The sequence below is a fragment of the Moschus berezovskii genome, chromosome 8 (genome assembly GCF_049115385.1).
Source record: "Moschus berezovskii isolate FMDL1 chromosome 8, NW_MosBer_1.0, whole genome shotgun sequence".
NCBI lineage: Eukaryota > Metazoa > Chordata > Mammalia > Artiodactyla > Moschidae > Moschus > Moschus berezovskii.
In genome coordinates, this window is record NC_142467.1 from 62,311,051 (window position 1) to 62,330,473 (window position 19,423).

Sequence of the window (19,423 nt, forward strand, 5' to 3'; positions counted from 1 at the left end):
TGACCCCCATGGACTGTAGCCCACCAGGCTCCTCTGTCCATGGGATTTCCCAGGCAAGAATACTGGAGTGAGTTGCCATTTTCTTCTCTAGGGGATCTTCCTGACCCAGAGATTAAACCTGTGTCTTCTCCATTGTAGGTGGATTCTTTACCACTGAGCCACAGGGAAGTCGCCCATTAAACAATAACTCCCCCTTTCTCCCTCTGGTAACCTTTAATCTACTTTCTGTCTCTGTGAATTTGACTACTCGAGGTACTGCTTCATGTAAGTTGAATAATATAATATTTGGCCTTTTCTGTCTGGCTTACCTCACTTAGCATAATATCTTCAAGGTTCATCCATACTGTAGCATGCATTAGAATTTCATTTCTTTTTATGGCTGGATAATATTCCATTATATGGATATACCACATTTTGTTTATGCATTAATCTGTTGATGGACGTTTCATTTGTTTCTACCTTTTAGCTATTGTGAATAATGCTGCTATGAACATTAATATAAAAATATCTGTTTAAATCCCTACTTTCAATTCTTTGGAATATATATCAAAAAATGGAATTGGTGGATCATAGATGGTAATGGTATGTTTAATTTTTTGGTAGAACCACCATACCATTATCCATAGCAGCTCCATCATTTGACATTTCCCACAACAATGTACATGGTTCCGACTTCTCCATATCCTTGCTGACATTTGTTATTTTCTGTTTTTTTGTTTGCTTGTAGCTATCCTAATAGGTACAAAATAGTATCTCTGTGGTTTTGATTTGCATTTCCATTATGACTAGTTATGTTGTTCATCTTTTCATATGGTAGTTGGTCATTTGTATATCTTCTTTCAGTAAATGTCTATTCAAGTCCTATTTGTTTCTGTTGTTATTGTTGCTATTGTTGTTGAGTTTTGGAAGTTCTTTATGTGTCTTGAATATTAATCTTTTATCAGATATGTGATTTGCAAATATTTTCTCCTATAGGTTACCTTTTCAGTTTTTTAATAATCTTTGATGCACAAAGGTTTTTAATTTTGATGAAGTCCAGTTTATCCTACTTTTCTTTTGTTGCCTATGCTTTTATATAATATTTAAGGAATCATTGCCAAATCCAATGTCATAAAGCTTACCTTATCCTATTTTCTTCTGAGAGTTTTATAGTTTTAGCTCTTACATTTAGGTCTTTGATTCATTCTGAGTTAATATTTTTATATTGTTATCAGGTAAGAGTCCTAGATAGTTTTTAATATTGTCAATATACTTTGTAGGACAATGGAAACTTGGTGGAAAGTGAAATGAAACATCTGGGCAGTCCCATTACTACAGTTTCAAAACTACATAAAAATCCAGAGCTAGCAGAAGATCAGGCAGAAGAGATATCAGATGAATTAATGGAGTTTTCACTGGAAGAGCAAGAAAAGGCCAAGGTAAAATACTCTCTGATAGTATCTTTGTGTTTTTCAAGTTCCTTCATTCTTGAATAAATAAAATTGTGTCTCTAATATGTTGCAACCACTGGACTATGTGGTAGGTCTGAAGAGATCAAGAAGATATGGTCTCTATACTCTAAGGGTTACCTGACTGATAGAGTGTCAGGTCATAATGGGAATATTACTGCTGGTAAGAAGGTTTGTTAGCCGTTTGAGTAAATCACCATCAGTGTAATCTGGTGTAAAAGATAGCTCCAGAATAATAGTAATAGATGAAATATGTTTAGGATGATTTTTCGAATATTTTAGAGATTATCTTTTTGTCTTCTTTTATCCTCTCCATATCACTAAGAGGAATATATGAAGCCTGTGTTATTAGCAATATGCTGATATGTCAAAGATGCTTTCTGAGGCATTTAGATTTTCTGAGTCAACTTCCTTGTTTTGAAACAAATATGTGCAGGGGTTTGCTTTTTTTGGTGGGATCCAACATTCTTCTGTCAGTGGTTGTTCATCAGTGAGTTGCAATTTTGGAGTTCTCACAGCAGAAGATGAGCGAACGTCCTTCTACTCTGCCATCTTTTCATGTAGACTGTTAAGAAAGTTCTAGGACCCACAACAGATTTCCCAACTTGGGGATCTGGCAAAGGGACTGAGAACCCCCGGGGAATTTGACTTTAGAGGCCAGTGGGATTTGATTATAGAACTTCCACAGGACTGGAAACAGACTCTTGGAGGGCACAGACAAAACCTTGTGTGTACCAGGACCCAGGAAAAAGGAGCAGTGTCTCCACAAGAGACTGAACCAAGACTTGCCGTGAGTGTCCAGGAGTCTCCAGCAGAGGTGTGGATCGACAGTGGCCTGCTGCATGGTCGGGGCAGTAAATACAACAGTGCAGGCATAAATCCTTTTGAAGGAGATCGCCATTATCTTCATTACCCCTGCAATAGTTTGGTCTCTGATCAAACAACAGGGAGGGAACACAGCCTCATCCATCAGCAGAAAATGGGATTAAAGATTTACTGAGCATAGCCCCTATAAAGAAAGCTGAGCACTGAAGAATTGATGCTTTTGAACTATGGTATAGGAAAAGACTCTTAAAAGTCCCTCAGACTGCAAGGAGATCAAACCAGTCAATCCTAAAGGATATCAGTCCTGAATATTCATTGGAAGGACTGAAACTGAAGCTGAGACTCCAATACTTTGGCCACTTGATATGAAAAACTAACTCACTGGAAAAGACCCTGATGCTAGGAAAGATGAAGTTGGGAGGAAAAGTGGAAGACAGAGGATGAGAAGGTTGAATGGCATCACCAACTCGATGGACATGAATTTGAGTAAGCTCTGGGAATTGGTGATGGACAGGGGAGCCTGGCGGTACTGCAGTCCATGGGGTCGCAAAGAGTTGGACACGACTGAGCAACTGAACTGCACTGAGCATAGCCCTACCCTTCAGAACAAGACCCAGATTCCCCCACTCAGTCTCTCCCATCAGTAAACTTCCACAAGCCTCTTATCCTTATCCATTAGAGGGCAGACAGAATGAAAACCATAATCACAGAAAACTAACCAAATTGATCACATCAATCACAGCCTTGTCTAACTCAATGAAACTATGAGCCATGCTGTGTAGGCCCACCCAAGACAGATGGGTCATGGTGGAGGGTTCTGACAAAACGAGGACCACTGGAGAAGGGAATGGCAAACCACTTCAGTATTCTTGCCTTGAGAACCACGTTATCAGTATGAAAAGGCAAAAAAGATAGGACACTGAAAGATGAACTTCCCAGGTCAGTGGGTGCCCAATATGCTACTGGAGAAGAGTGGAGAAAAACTCCAGAAAGAATGAAGAGATGGAGCCAAAGTGAAAACAACGTCCAGTTGTGGATGTGACTGGTGATGGAAGCAAAGTCCAATGCTGTAAAGAACAGTAATGCATAGGAACCTGGAGTGTTAGATCCATGAATTAATGTAATTTGGAAGTGGTCAAACAGGAGATGGCAAGAGTGAACATTGACATTTTAGGAATCAGTGAACCAAAATGGACCAGAATGGGTGAATTTAATTCAGATGATCATTATATCTACTACTGTGGGCAAGAATCCTTTAGAAGAAATGGGGTAGCCCTCAGAGTCAACAAAAGAGTCTGAAATGCAGTACTTGGGTGCAATCTCAAAAAGGACAGAATGATCTCTGTTTGATTTCAAGGCAAACCATTCAGTATCACAGTAATCCAAGTCTATGCCCCAACCACTAATAATGAAGAAGCTGAAGTTGAATGGTTCTGTTGTGATGACCTACAAGACCTTCTGTGGGCAGGAATCCCTTAGAAGAAATGGAGTAGCCATCATAGTCAACAAGAGTCTGAAATGCAGTACTTGGATGCAATCTCAAAAACGACAGAATGATCTCTGTTCGTTTCCAAGGGAAACTATTCAATATCACAGTAATCCAAGTCTATGCCCCGACCAGTATTGCTGAAGAAGCTGAAGTTGAATGGTTCTATGAAGACCTACAAGACCTTTTAGAACTAACACCCAAAAGAGATGTCCTTTTCATTATAGGGGACTGGAATGCAAAAGTAGGAAGTCAAAAAACACCTGGAGTAACAGGCAAATTTGGCCTTGGAGTACAGAATGAAGCAGAGCAAAGGCTAATAGAGTTTTGCCAAGAGAACGCACTGGTCATAGCAAACACCCTCTTCCAGCAACATGAGAAGACTCCACACATGGACATCACCAGCTGACCAACACTGAAACCAGATTGATTATATTATTTGCAGCCAAAGATGGAGAAGCTCTATACAGTCAGAAAAAACAAGACCGGGAGCTGACTGTGGCTCAGATCGTGAACTCCTTATTGCGAAATTCCGACTTAAATTGAAGAAAGTGGGGAAAACCACTAGGCCATTCAGGTATGACCTAAATCAAATCCCTTATGATTATACAGTGGAAGTGAGAAATAGATTTAAGGGACTTAGATCTGATTATACAATGGAACTGAGAAATAGATTTAAGGGACCAGATCTGATAGATAGTGTGCCTGATGAACTATGGATGGAGGTTTGCGACATTGTACAGGAGACAGGGATCAAGACCATTCCCAAGAAAAAGAAATGCAAAAAGGCAAAATGGCTGTCTGAGGAGGCCTTACAAATAGCTATGAAAAGAAGAGAAGCATAAATCAAAGGAGAAAAGGAAAGATATAAGCATCGGAATGCAGAGTTTCAAAGAATAGCAAGGAGAGATAAGAAAGCCTTCCTCAGCAATCAATGCAAAGAAATAGAGGAAGACAATAGAATGGGAAAGACTAGAGATCTTGTCAAGAAAATTTTAGAGATCCCAAAGGAATATTTCATGCAAAGATGGGCTCGATAAAGGACAGAAATGGTATGGACCTAACAGAAGCAGAAGATATTAAGAAGAGGTGGGAAGAATACACAGAAGAACTGTACAAAAATGATCTTCACGACCAAGATAATCACGATGGTGTGATCACTCACCTAGAGCCAGACATCCTGGAATGTGAGGTCAAGTGGGCCTTAGGAAGTATCAGTACGAATAAAACTAGTGGAGGTGATGGAATTCCAGTTGAGCTATTTCAAATCCTAAATGATGATGCTGTGAAAGTGCTGCACTCAATATGTCAGCAAATTTGGAAAAGTCAGCGGTGGCCACAGGACTGGAAAAGGTCAGTTTTCATTCCAATCCCAAAGAAAGGCAATGCCAAAGAATGCTCAAACTACCACACAATTGCACTCATCTCACACGCTAGCAAAGTCATGCTCAAAATTCTCCAAGCTAGGCTTCAACAGTATGTGAACTGAGAACATCAGATGTTCATGCTGGATTTAGAAAAGGCAGAGGAAATAGAGATCAAATGGCCAACACCTGTTGGAACATAGAGAAAGCAAGAGAGTTCCAGAAAAACATCTACTTCTGCTTTATTGACTATGATAAAGCCTTTGACTGTGTGGATCACAATAAACTGGAAAATTCTTCAAGAGATGGGAATACCAGACCACCTGACCTGCCTCTTGAGAAACCTGTATGCAGGTCAGGAAGCAACAGTTAGAACTGGACATGGAACAACAGACTGGTTCCAAATAGGAAAAGGAGTACATCAAGGTTGTATATTGTCACCCTGCTTACTTATATGCAGAGTACATCATGAGAAACGCTGGACTGGAAGAAGCACAAGCTGGAATCAAGATTGCCGGAAGAAATATCAATAACCTCAGATATGCAGATGACACCAGCCTTATGGCAGAAAGTGAAGAAGAACTAAAGAGCCTCTAAAAGTGAAAAAGAGTGAAAAAGTAAGCTTAAAACTCAACATTCAGAAAACTAAGATCATGGCATTCAGTCCCATCACTTCATGGGAAATAGATGGGGAAACAGTGGAATCAATGGCCGACTTTATTTTTTGGGCTCCAAAATCACTGCAGATGGTGATTGCAGCCATGAAATTAAAAGACGCTTACTCCTTGGCAGGAAAGTTATGACCAACCTAGACAGCATATTAAAAAGCAGAGACATTACTTTGCCAACAAAGGTCCATCTAGTCAAGGCTGTGGTTTTTCCAGTAGTCATGTATGGATGTGAGAGTTGGACCATAAAGAAAGCTGAGCGCGGAAGAACTGATGGTTTTGAAATGTGGTGTTGGAGAAGACTCTTGAGAGTCATTTGGACTGCAAGGAGATCAAACCAGTCAATCCTAAGGGAAATCAGTCCTGAATATTCATTGTAAGGGCTGGTGCTGAAGCTGAAGCTCCAATACTTTGGCTGCTGCTGCTGCTGCTGCTAAGTCACTTCAGTCGTGTCCGACTCTGTGTGACCCCATAGATGGAAGCCCACCAGGCTCCCCCGTCCCTGGGATTCTCCAGGCAAGAACACTGGAGTGGGTTGCCATTTCCTTCTCCAATGTGTGAAAGTGAAAAGTGAAAGTGAAGTTGCTCAGTCGGGTCCAACCCTTAGCGACCCCATGGACTGCAGCCTACCAGGCTGCTCCATCCATGGGATTTTCTAGGCAAGAGTACTGGAGTGGCTTGCCATTGCCTTCTCCGATACTTTGGCTACCTGTTGTAAAGAACTGACTCATTGGAAAAGACCTTGATGCTGGGAAAGATTGAAGGCAGGAAGAGGAGAGACACAGGATGAGGTGGTTGGATGATATCAGCAACTGGATGGACATGAGTTTGAGCAAACTCTGGGAGTTGTTGATGGACAGGGAAGACTGGCATGCTGCAGTCCATGGGGTCACAAAGAGCCAGACATGAGTGAGAAATTGAACTGAACTGAACTGACCCCAGATCTGAATCAGAATCTTTGTGGGTGGGCCCCAGCAATCTAGTTCAATAGTTCGTCCAGGTGATTTTGATGCACACTAATGTCTGGGAGCCACTGCACTATAAAGGTTAAAAATGTAATTTTTAATTTTATTTTTTAAAAATTAATTTTAGTTTTAGGGTAATTACTTTACAGTATTATGTTGGTTTTTGCCTTACATGGACATGGATCAGCCATGGGTGCACATAGGTTCCCCCATCCTGAACCCCTCTCCCACTAAATTAAATTCTGTTTTCTTTTAATTTCCTTGGTTTGTGGGAAAACAACAGAACCAAGATAACAGTCCAAAAGGGGCAGACTGGGTATTGGGAGAATTGACAGTGATCTTCCTGAACAAAACATTTTTGAGGACTTGCTGATAATGGACAGTAGATTTGTGGAAAAAGAGCAAGTTAGGGATAGTTAGCATGGGGAAAATGCTACTAGGCCTTTTGGAAAAAAACAAAAGAGCCCATTGTGAAATGAACACTTAGTGTTGCTCTTGAAATACAAGTTAATCTTCATATTTGTAAAATGTTGGCATTAATACAGACATCTCAATAGTTATTAACATAATAAAGTTGAATTTAATGTTGATTAAAAAGAAAATTCTTTTGTTTTCAATTTTATTGTTTTAAATTTTTCTGAAGTGTTTAAACTGCTTTTGTGAAATTATAAGTACAGTAACAGTGAACAAAGTTGAATCTTTCTTTGCTGATTGATGATCTTTCAGAGTCTTAGAAACATTGTTCATTTTGAATTGTATAATATAAACATTATACGACTGTGAATTTAAGATAGATTCACCCTTGTAAACACTCTGGAATTTTATTTGTTTACATGGAAGAATAACATGTAGCTGTTAGGTATTTATTTTATTGGTCTTTAATAAATATTAAATCTCTTTATTGGCTTATTTTCTTGGATTATGACTCTTATAAAGTAATTTTTTATTGAGAGCCGACTGTTTAAGACTGTGCATTGCAGTAGATTTTAGGTTAGAAAAAGTGTAGGGATTTTCTGTTACTGGTTTATCTCTTTGATGCTAAATGGAATGAGAAACCTTATAAAGCAAGGAGATTGGTATAAGCTTTGTGATTTTTGATTCACTTCTTTTAAAAAAAACTCTGTTGACACTTGTTAAGGGTCAGGCACTGTGATACAATGGTGAACAAAACAGACTAGGTTTATGTCCTCTTGGGGTTTATATTCCTTACATGCTGCTGCTGCTGAGTCACTTCAGTCGTGTCCGACTCTGTGTGACCCCATAGACAGAAGCCCACCAGGCTCCCCCGTCCCTGGGATTCTCCAGTATAGAACACTGGAGTGGGTTGCCATAGAGACACAAAAACCCAAAACCAAAAAACATGCTCATCAACTTACTAGATGAACTTAGTTCGAGTTCTTGGTTGCAAATAACAGAAATAGATTCTAGTTACCTCAGGCATAAAAAAGATTTTTCTGGAAGATATTGAGGAACTTGGAAAATTACCAGGAAGTTTGGAAAATAAGATGAGGCCCAGCCAAAGTGCTACTATAGGAATGTTGTGCTTTGGATGCCACCAGTTGCTGGCTAAATGGTCAGTGCCACCATCACTGGCCCCCTGCCACAGAACAAAACCCACCTTGCTGCTGGACTCTTGGTCAGGGACACTGCTGCCACCCACTATATTGTCCACTGTGATGCAGCATAAAAACATCTTAACTAATGCTGTGCTTTTGTATTGTTCCTCAAGGTTCAAAATCCAGTCAGGAATATGAAGTTGACTATAAGAGAACGGAAAAGGGATTATCTGTCCCCTTTTGTCTTCTTATCAGGAGGCAGGGCTTTGTTCTGTCTAATTTGAGATTTTACTAAAATAGGATGCTTAGTAGCCAAATGGCAAATGACTGTGATAGAGACAAAATAACTATTGCAAATTGTCCAAGTGTAATGTAGGAAACAAAATGGGGATCAGCATAACGTCTTGACAGAAGGAAACCTTTAAATGGAGGTAATTAGGAAAGACCTCCTTAATCAGGAGATATTTAGTTGAGAACAGATTCATGAACTGTTCCAGTTTGCCTGAAACTTAGGAGGTTCTCAGGATATGGGACTTTCATTCTAAAAGTGAGAAAGTCCTGGATGAATTAGGGTGACTTGATAAGGAACTATCAACTCCTTCTAATCCCAAAGAGAGGCAATGCCAAAGAGTGTTCAAACTACTGCACAATTGTACTCACCTCACACACTAGCAAAGTAATGCTCAAAATTCTCCAAGCTAGCCTTCAACAGTACATGAACCAGAACTTTAAGATGTTCAAGCTAGATATAGAAAAAGGAGGAGGAACCAGAGGTCCAATGGCCAGCATCCATTGGATCACAGAAAAAGCAAGAGAATTCCAGAAAAACATCTGCTTCATTGACTATGATAAAGCTTTTGACTGTGTGGATCACGATAAACTGTGGAAAATTCTGAAAGAGATGGGAATATCAAACCACCTTACCTGCCTCCTGAGAAATCTATATTCAGGTCAAGAAGCAACAGTTAGAACTGGACATAGAACAACAGACTGGTTCCAAATAGGAAAAGGAGTACATCAAGGTTGTATATTGTCATTCTACTTATTTAACTTATATGCAGAGTACATCATGCGAAATGCTGGACTGGATGAAGCACAAGCTGGAATCAAGATTGGGGGAGAAATATCAATAACCTCAGATATGCAGATGATACCACCCTAATGGCAGAAAGTGAAGAGGAACTAAAAAGCCTCTTGATGAAAGTGAAAGAGGAGAGTGAAAAAGCTGGCTTAAAACTCAACATTTAAAAAATGAAGATCATGGCCTCCAGTCCCATCACTTCATGGGAAATAGATGGGGAAACAGTGGAAACAGTGAGAGACTTTATTTTCTTGGGCTCCAAAATCACAGGAGATGGTGACTACGGTCATGAAATTAAAAGATGCTTGGTCCTTGGAGGAAAAGCTATGACCAACCAAGACAGCATATTAAAAAACAGACATTACTTTGGCAATAAAGATCTGTCTAGTCAAAGCTATGGTTTTTCCAATAGTCATGTATGGGTGTGAGAGTTGGACCATAAAGAAAACTGAGCACCGAAGAATGGATGCTTTTGAACTGTGCTGTTGGAGAAGACTTTGAGAGTCCCTTGGATAGCAAGGAGATCAAACCAGTCCATCCTAAAGGAAATCAGTCCTGAATATTCATTGGAAGGACTGATGCTATTGCTGAAGCTCCAATACTTTGGTCACCTGATGTAAAGAACTGACTCATTGGAAAAGACATTGATGCTGGGAAAGATTGAAGGCAGGAGGTGAAGGGGACGACAGAGGATGAGATGGTTGGATGGCATCACCAACTTGATGGATATGAGTTTGAGCAAGCTCTGGGAGTTGGTGATGGACAGGGAAGCCTGGTGTGCCACAGTTCATGGAGTTGCAAGTTCAGACACGACTGAGTGACTGAACTGATAAGGAACTGTACATGACAGGAGTTGATAAGGAACCATACATAACTAGATTGCTCCATGACAAAGGAATATTGTTAAGTGCCAAAGTCCCAAGGTGAAAAGATCCTGGTGTGTTCAAGGAACTGAGAAACCAGTGTGAGTGAGGGAAAAAGTTGCCTGAGGTAGGAAAGGAGAGGTAGGTAGGAGACAAATCGTGCAGGGCCTCTAGGCTATGGCAAGTTTTTCAATTTTATTCTAAATAAAGGCAGTGGGAAGTTATTGAAGGGTTTTAAGCAGGGCACTAGTATAATCTGATTTATGAAGACTACACTTGTTGCTGGAAGAGGAATGGATAAGAGTTGGGGGAGAGGAGAGGAACGAGTTGGAAGTAGGTAAGAGTAGGAAGCAATTGCAGCATTCCCAGGGAGAGTTGTTGGTAGCCTAAACTAAGGTGGTGGCTGTGGGACAGAGAGAAGTGGATGAATTCAAAATACACTTTGGATATAGAATCAACAGGACCTGGTGGGTTGGATATAGGATATGAAGGAAGGATGGGTCAAGGATGACTCTAGATATGTGAAGTTTGAAGTGTTTGGTTTCAAAGAAACAGAAGCAAGCAGCAGAAAACTACCTTTTCTCACCAAATATAACAACCCATCTTCTCTGGTATTCATATGATCTGCCATTCCTCTTGTTACAAGAAACAAAATGTTCTTGCTCAGATCTAAACTCAGCCCTTTCACCCATTTACACTGCACCCTTTGCATTCGTTCATTCAATAATCCTGGGGTTATAGTAGTGAACACAGCACAAGTCCCTGCTCTCATGGAGCTTAACATTCTAGTCAAGAGGTAATAGACAAATCCCAAATATATTTATAATTGGCTGATAGTAAAAATACTATGGTAAAAAAAAAAAAGCGGAGTAAGAAAAATGGAGAGTGCTTGGATTACAATGTGGTACAATTGGAGTTGATATATATATATTTGGCTGCACTGCATGGCATGTGGAACTTTCTTAACCAAGAGTCAAACCTGTGCCCCTTGCAGTGGAAGCATGGAGTTTTGACTGCTGCACCACCAGGGAAGTCTGGGAGTTGATCTTTTTGATAGGTTGCATAGGTTAGAGAATATCTCTCTGAGAGTGAGCAGACTCCTGAAGCAGCAATGGAGCCAAGCAGCAGCTCTCAGGAGGAATGAGTTCTTCAATGCAGAAGGAAAAGAAAGTGAGTGCCTCTGAGATGGCAGAATGCCTGGCATATTCATAGAAGAGCAAGAAAGCTGGAGCAATGGGCACATGCAGAGTGGTAGATAAGGGCAGAAGGCAGGTAGCTGGACAGTTCACATAGGGCCTTATGGTCTATTGTAAAGACTTTGCAAAACATCTGAGTCAGATAGAAGCATCTCTTCTTGTTGCTCCTACAGTACTTCTCTCTCTTCCTCTCTCCTATATTATCTATTTTCCTCTTTCTCTTAGATTAATAGTTGTCAATTTTTTTAAAATCAGGATTCCTTTACAATCATAATTATTGAGACCCCCTTGCCTGTACCTGATCTTACAGGAAAAGCATCCCGACTTTCTCTATTGAGTATAATGTTAGCTGTAAATTTCTTGAGATGTCCCTTACCAGGTGAGGAAGTTTCCTTCTTTTCCCTAGTTCACTGAGATATTTTAGCAGGAACAAGTACTAGATTTTGTCATGTGCTTCCTCTGTATCTACTGAGATGATCATACAAATTCTTTTTCTAACCTACTAATACTGTGAATTACATTTAGCGATCTTTGTTAAAACAACCTTGCATTCCTTTGATTAGTTCGTCATGATATATTATTCTTTTTTTGAATTGTTGGATTTAATTTACTAAAATTTTATTGAGAATTTTAACATCCATGTTTGCGAGCAATATTGATCTTCATTGTTTCATTTTCCTTATAATGGTTTTGGTATTGGTATCAGTGAAAGGTCATCAATTGGAAAGAATTCTCTCCTCAGTTTTCTGAAAGAGTTTGTATAGGATTTGTTTTCATTTTTTTAAATGTTAGGCAGAATTCAGCTGTGAAGGTGTCTGAATTTTTCTTTGAGAAGTTTTTTTTTATTTTAAGTTATTGTATTGTATTTTTTGGTAATGCCATATGGCTTGCAGGATCTTAGTTTCCCAACCAGGGATTGAACCTGCATCCCCTGCATTGGAAAGCGGATTCTTAACCACTGGACCACCAGGAAAGCCCCTTTGTATTGTTTTTCTATTCTCTACTTCATTGAATTTTGCTTTAATCCATTATTTCCTTCCTCCTGCTTGTATTTAGTTATTTCTAGGTCATTAACTTGAATTCTTTCTTCTTTTTTTTATAGATACTTAGAGCTGTAAATTTCATCTAATCACTGCTTTAGCTGAATTTTTACCCAAGTTTTTGTATGTTATATCTTCATTCTTGTTCATCTCAAAATATTTTCTGATTTCTTTGGTGATCATTGTTGACCCATTGGTTATTTAGGGGTGTGTTAATTTCCACATTTGTGAATTTTCCAGATTTCTTTCTGTTATAAATTTCTAATTATTGTGTTCAAAGAACGTACTTTATATCACTTCAATCCTTAAAATTTATTGAGTTTTTTTTTTAATATCCTATTATATAGTCTGTCCTGGAGACTATTCCATGTGTATTTGAGTAGAATGTGTATTTGAGAATACTGTTGTTGGGTACAGTATTCTATAGTTGTCTATTAGATCTAGATGGTTTATAGCATTATTTCAGCTTTCTTTTTTTTAATATTTATTTATTGGTGGTGCTAGGTCTTCATTGTACTCTGTGGGCTTCTCCTTGTGGTGGCTTGTGTTGTAGAGCACAGGCTCTCTAGGGTTCTTGGACTTCAGTAGTTGTGGTATGTGGACTTAGCTGCTCTATGGCATGTGAAATCTTCCCCAAGATTTGCAGGTTTGTGAGATCAAACCTGTATCCACTGCATTGGCAGGCAGATTCTTAACCACTGGACAACCAGGGAAGTCCAGTATTGCTTCAGTTTTTTGAGCTTTCTAAAAATGAAAGTGAAGTCGCTCAGTCATGTCCGACTCTTTGCGACCCTGTGGACTGTGACCCACCAGGCTCCTCCGTCCATGGGATTCTCCAGGCAAGAATACTGGAGTGGGTTGCCATTTCCTTCTCCAGGGGATCTTCCTGACCCAGGGATCGAACCCAGGTCTCCTGCATTGCAGGCATACGCTTTAACCTCTGAGCTACCAGGGACGCCGGAACCATTCTAAATTCTGCCATCACTGGTTTTGCCATTCTAGCATTTGTTGTTCCTGCAGCCTAGAACACTTCCTCTGGGCAAACATGATGTTCTCCCTCATTTCAGTCTCAGATCTCCACATTTGTCAGAAAGCCTTTTCTGACAAGCTTCTAACCCCAATATTTTTCCTAACTTTTATCCTTTTTTATTTTTCACTTATGGCACTTACCAGTATATGAAAGTACAGAGTATATTTATTTGTTTGTCTCTTCCACCCTCTTATTCACTGCTATGTCATCTGGTATGTACTTGAAAATTGTCTAACAGGTATGTAAATATGGAAGTCTGGAAGTAAGAACAGAGGTCTTGAGATAGAAATTTGGGGATCATCAGCATAGAGGGAAAATCTAAATTCATGGGTAGGAAAAAATCACCTAGAAAAAAGGCCATGTCCTAGCTCTGAATCCAACATCTATTAGAGGTTTGGTAGGTGGGGAAACTTGACAAAGAAGATAGAAGGAGTCAGAGAGGTGGAAGAATCACAGTTTTTTCGGTAAACGGTTGCTTATACAAGGACTAAACTCAGAAACTAGGTAGTGCCATTGAAGCTAAAGAAGAAGGAAGTAGCCAAGTCAATGGAAGACACTGTGTGATTCAGAATGATACAGGGCTAAAGAAGTGACTGTCTGATGTGACAAGAAGATTGTTAATAACCTTGATAAGAGCAGTAGAGTGGTACAGACAGAAGCCAAGTCTATGAGTGTTAAAGAGCATATAAGCTGTGAGGAAATTATGATGCCTCTTCAGTTTATGAAATAATTATCCAGTTTAAAAATCTGTAAGTAGAATTGAGCTTTTTTCTTTCTGGTCTTTTCAGTGCTTAAAAATTCCCAGATTTGGAAAGTGTTCATTAATTCCTTAAACAATGAAACCCATTAGTTGGTAGATCTAATAAGTTGGTCCTGGGATCTGCCCTCACCAGCTTCTGAAGACTGGGAAACTCCTGACTAGCTAGACAAAGCTAAAGTATCATTATCATCATTCCGCTATGACCTAGCACTTATACTCTTTGCAATAAGTTGCCATTTGTTTTTATACAGATATATTGGAAATAACTTATCAAAGCAGTAGTGACTGTTGCTGTTTGTTGAAGTAGTTTTCTGTGAACATTTATTTCTGGCTTCTTGTCCTTGGACTATATGAAACCCAAAGAGATGTTTATCACCCTCATTATCGCCATCATAATAGCTACCAAAAACCTAAAGCTTCAGTGCAACAGAATATTTGACAAATAGACCCATGCATGTATGGTCAATTAATAATAGACGAAGATACAAAAGCAATTAAATGCAGAAAGCATAGTCTTTTCAATAAATTGTGCTGGAGCAATGGAAAATACGTGTGAAAAACAAAAACTTCAGTCTATACTTCATATCATATATATAACTTTATACAAAATGAATCATGGGCCTAAACATAAGAGTGTAGAACAGCTGAAGAAAAAAACAGGAGAAGAATGCTTGTGACCCTATGTTAGGCAAAGATTTCTTAGATGTAATGCTAATAAATGGATACATTTCACTTCAGTTCAGTCACTCAGTCGTGTCTGACTCTTTGTGACCCCATGAATCACAGCACGCCAGGCCTCCCTGTCCATCACCAACTCCCGGAGTTCACTCAAACTCATGTCCATCAAGTCGGTGATGCCATCCAACCATCTCATTCTCTGTCGTCCCCGTCTCCTCCCGCCCCCAATCCCTCCCAGCATCAGAGTGTTTTCCAGTGAGTCAACTCGTCGCATGAGGTGGCCAAAATACTGGAGTTTCAGCTTCAGCATCAGTCCTTCCAATGAACACCCAGGATTGATCTCCTTTAGAATGGACTGGTTGGACCTCCTTGCAGTCCAAGGAACTCTCAAGAGTCTTCTCCAACAGCACAGTTCAAAAGCATCAATTCTTCGGCGCTCAGCTTTCTTCACAGTCCAACTCTCACATCCATACATAACCACGGGAAAAACCATAGCCTTGACTAGACGGACCTTTGTTGGCAAAGTAATATCTCTGCTTTTTAATATGCTATCTAGGTTGGTCATAACTTTCCTTCCAAGGAGTAAGCGTCTTTTAATTTCATGGCTGCAGTCAGCATCTGCAGTGATTTTGGAGCCCCAAAAATAAAGTCTGACACTGTTTCCACTGTTTCCCCATCTATTTCCCATGAAGTGATGGGGCCAGATGCCATGATCTTTGTTTTCTGAATGTTGAGCTTCAAGCCAAACTTTTCACTCTCCTCTTTCACTTTCATCAAGAGGCTTTTTAGTTCCTCTTCACTTTCTGCCATAAGGGTGGTGTCATCTGCATATCTGAGGTTATTGATATTTCTCCCGGCAATCTTGATTCCAGCTTGTGCTTCTTCCAGCCCAATGTTCCTCATGATGTACTCTGTATAGAAGTTAAATAAGCAGGGTGACAATATACAACCTTGATGTACTCCTTTTCCTATTTGGAACCAGTCTGTTGTTCCATGTCCGGTTCTAACTGTTGCTTCCTGACCTGCATACAGGTTTCTCAAGAGGCAGGCCAGGTGGTCTGGTATTCCCATCTCTTTCAGAATTTTCCACAGTTTATTGTGATCCACACAGTCAAAGGCTTTGGCATAGTCAATGAAGGAGAAATAGATGTTCTTCCGGAACTCTCTTGCTTTCTCCATGATCCAGCGGATGTTGGCGATTTGATCTCTGGTGCCTCTGCCTTTTCTAAAACCTGCTTGAACATCTGGAAGTTCACGGTTCACATATTGCTGAAGCCCGGCTTGGAGAATTTTGAGCATGACTTTACTAGTGTGTGAGATGAGTGCAATTATGCGGTAGTTTGAGCATTCTTTGTCATTGCCTTTCTTTGAGATTGGGATGAAGACTGACCTTTTCCAGACCTGTGGCCACTGCTGAGTTTTCCAAATTTGCTGGCATATTGATGCACTTTCACAGCATCATCTTTCAGGATTTGAAATAGCTCAATTGGAATTCCATCACCTCCAGTAGCTTTGTTCGTAGTGATGCTCTCTAAGGCCCACTTGACTTCACATTCCAAGATGTCTGGCTCCAGGTGAGTGTTCACGCCATTGTGATTATCTCGGTCATGAAGATCTTTTTTTTACAGTTCTTCTGACTTAATTCAAACTCTTTAAAATGAACTCTTTGCTTAATAATTACAGTGTATTCTAGAGAGGCTCTTTTGGTTAAAGAAACAAAGATTGACTGAGGCCTGCGAATTTGAAATTCTGATCTAGCTTCCTCTTGCATTCTTTTCAGGGGAAAACTGAAGTAATATGAAGGGAAGTCATTCATAGAGGCTGGGTAGCCTGCTTCTCTTTACCACATCTCCTCTACCACTATACCTTTGGTTCATCCATCCATTCATCATTGTTGTCATGACCTTGACTGGATCTCTTGGCTTCTTCTTTTAATAAAACTTTGGTTTCTACTGCTGCCTAATTATTTTGACATTTTGCAAGTTCAACTCCCAGAGAGGGAACCTGATTGACCCAGATTATGTTTACATATTTTTGACCACTAAATAGGAGTGTTCAGTTAGCAATATGGTCCAGTCACCAGTGGCTTGCAGTAGGATTGTGGAGACTATAGGGCGTTTACTGGCAGGGGTCCAAGGGAAAAAGTAGGTGTAGAATGTTGGTATATCAAATGTGATTTGTACCTTTAACTGGTACCATGAACAATCAAGTTTTCTTTAGACAGGACCATGGGTGTGACAAATACTGTTGTGTAGATGTAGTTATTGTGTTGTACAGTAAATTACTGATGTTCTTACTTTCTTCTCCCAGAAACCATTGACCATCAATATGTCTTCCAATTTTGACTCTTGTATGGTCTAGCCTGCTTCTAAATCAATCCATGGCAATTAGTGAGATGAGTATATAAATAAGGAAAACAGAGGATAAGAATCTTCGATTAGTTTAAAGTTGCTATCAGAGATCTTTTAATATATCCCCCTGCATCTGGTATATAACACCCACATCATATCTTTCAAAGAGACAATTAGTCTATACTTCTGTACTTAGTCTATTCCTGGGCCAGCAGCTCCCATGGTATTTAATCTATTTTTTTTTTCCTGATAGGCTTCATAGTATCAATCCTATAATGATCATCCTGATGTATTTTTTTATTTATTTTAATTAGAGGCTAATTACTTTACAATATTGTAGTAGTTTTACCATACATTGACATGAATCACCCTTGGGTGTACATATGTTCCCCATCCTGAACCCTCCTCCAACCTCCCTCCCCATCTCATCCCTCTGGTCATCCCAGTGCACCAGCCCTGAGCACTCTGTCTCATGCATGGAACCTGGAGTGGCAATCTGTTTCACATATGATAATATACATATTTCAGTGCTGTTCTCTCAAATCATTCCACTCTCATCTTCTCCCACAGAGTCCAAAAGACTGTTCTATACATCTGTGTCTCTTTTGCTGTCTTGCATATGGGGTTATCATTACCATCTTTCTAAATTCCATATATATGCGTTAGTATACTGTATTGGTGTTTTTCTTTCTGGCTTACTTCACTCTGTATAATAGGCTCCAGTTTCATCCACCTCATAAGAACTGATTCAAGTGTATTCTTTTTAATGGCTGAGTAATATTTGGATGCAATCTTAAAAATGACAGGATGATTTCTGTTCGTTTCCAAGGCAAACCATTCAATATTACAGTAATCCAGGCCTATGCCCCAACCAGTAATGCTGAAGAAGCCGAAGTTAATCGGTTCTATGAAGACCTACAAGACCTTTTAGAACTAACACCCAAAAAAGATGTCCTTTTCATTATAGGGGACTGGAATGCAAAAGTAGGAAGTCAAGAAACACCTGGAGTAACTGGCAAATTTGGCCTTGGAGCACGGAATGAAGCAGGGCAAAGGCTAATAGAGTTTTGTCAAGAGAATGCACTGGTCATAGCAAACACCCTCTTCCAACAACACAAGAGAAGACTCTACACATGGACATCACCAGATGGTCAACACCGAAATCAGATTGATTATATTCTTTGCAACCAAAGATGGAGAAGCTGTATACAGTTAGCGAAAACAAGACCAGGAGCTGACTGTGGCTCAGATCATGAACTCCTTATTGCGAAGTTCAGACTTAAATTGAAGAAAGTAGGGAAAACCACTAGACCATTCAGATATGACCTCAATCAAATCCCTTATGATTATGCAGTGGAAGTGAGAAATAGATTTAAGGGACTAGATCTGATTGATAGAGTGCCTGATGAACTCTGGACGGAGGTTCGTGACATTGTACAGGAGACAGGGACCAAGACCATCCCCATGGAAAAGAAATGCAAAAGAGCGAAATGGCTGTCTGAGGAGGCCTTACAAATAGCTGTAAAAAGAAGAGAGGCGAAAAGCAAAGGAGAAAAGGAAAGATATAAGCATCTGAATGCAGAGTTCCAAAGAATAGCAAGGAGAGATAAGAAAGCCTTCCTCAGTGATCAATGCAAAGAAATAGAGGAAAACAACAGAATAGGAAAAACAAGAGACCTCTTCAAGAAAATTAGAGATTCCAAGGGAACTTTTCATGCAAAGATGGGTTCAATAAAGGACAGAAATGGTATGGACCTAACAGAAGCAGAAGATATTAAGAAGAGGTGGCAGGAATACACAGAAGAACTGTACAAAAAAGATCTTCACGACCAAGATAGTCACGATAATGTGATCACTGACCTAGAGCCAGACATCTTGGAATGTGAAGTCAAGTGGGCCTTAGAAAGCATCACTACGAACAAAGCTAGTGGTGGTGATGGAATTCCAGTTGAGCTATTTCAAGTCTTGAAAGATGATGCTGTGAAAGTGCTGCACTCCATATGCCAGCAGATTTGGAAAACTCAGCAGTGGCCACAGGACTGGAAGAGGTCAGTCTTCATTCCAATCCCAAAGAAAGGCAATGCCAAAGAATGCTCAAACTACCGCACAATT

At 39.8% G+C, this 19,423-nt stretch overlaps 1 protein-coding gene across 3 annotated transcripts in view; it reads left to right on the forward strand.

Annotated features, from left to right (window-relative positions):
* Positions 1–19,423, forward strand: part of CDC25C (cell division cycle 25C) — a 38,118-nt gene that overhangs the window by 7,696 nt on the left and 10,999 nt on the right. For all 3 annotated transcript variants that reach the window (XM_055430157.2, XM_055430158.2, XM_088838641.1), the window contains one exon: positions 1,260–1,418. In XM_055430157.2, the coding sequence (XP_055286132.1) occupies positions 1,260–1,418 (159 nt within the window). The remainder of the gene's footprint in view (positions 1–1,259; positions 1,419–19,423) is intronic.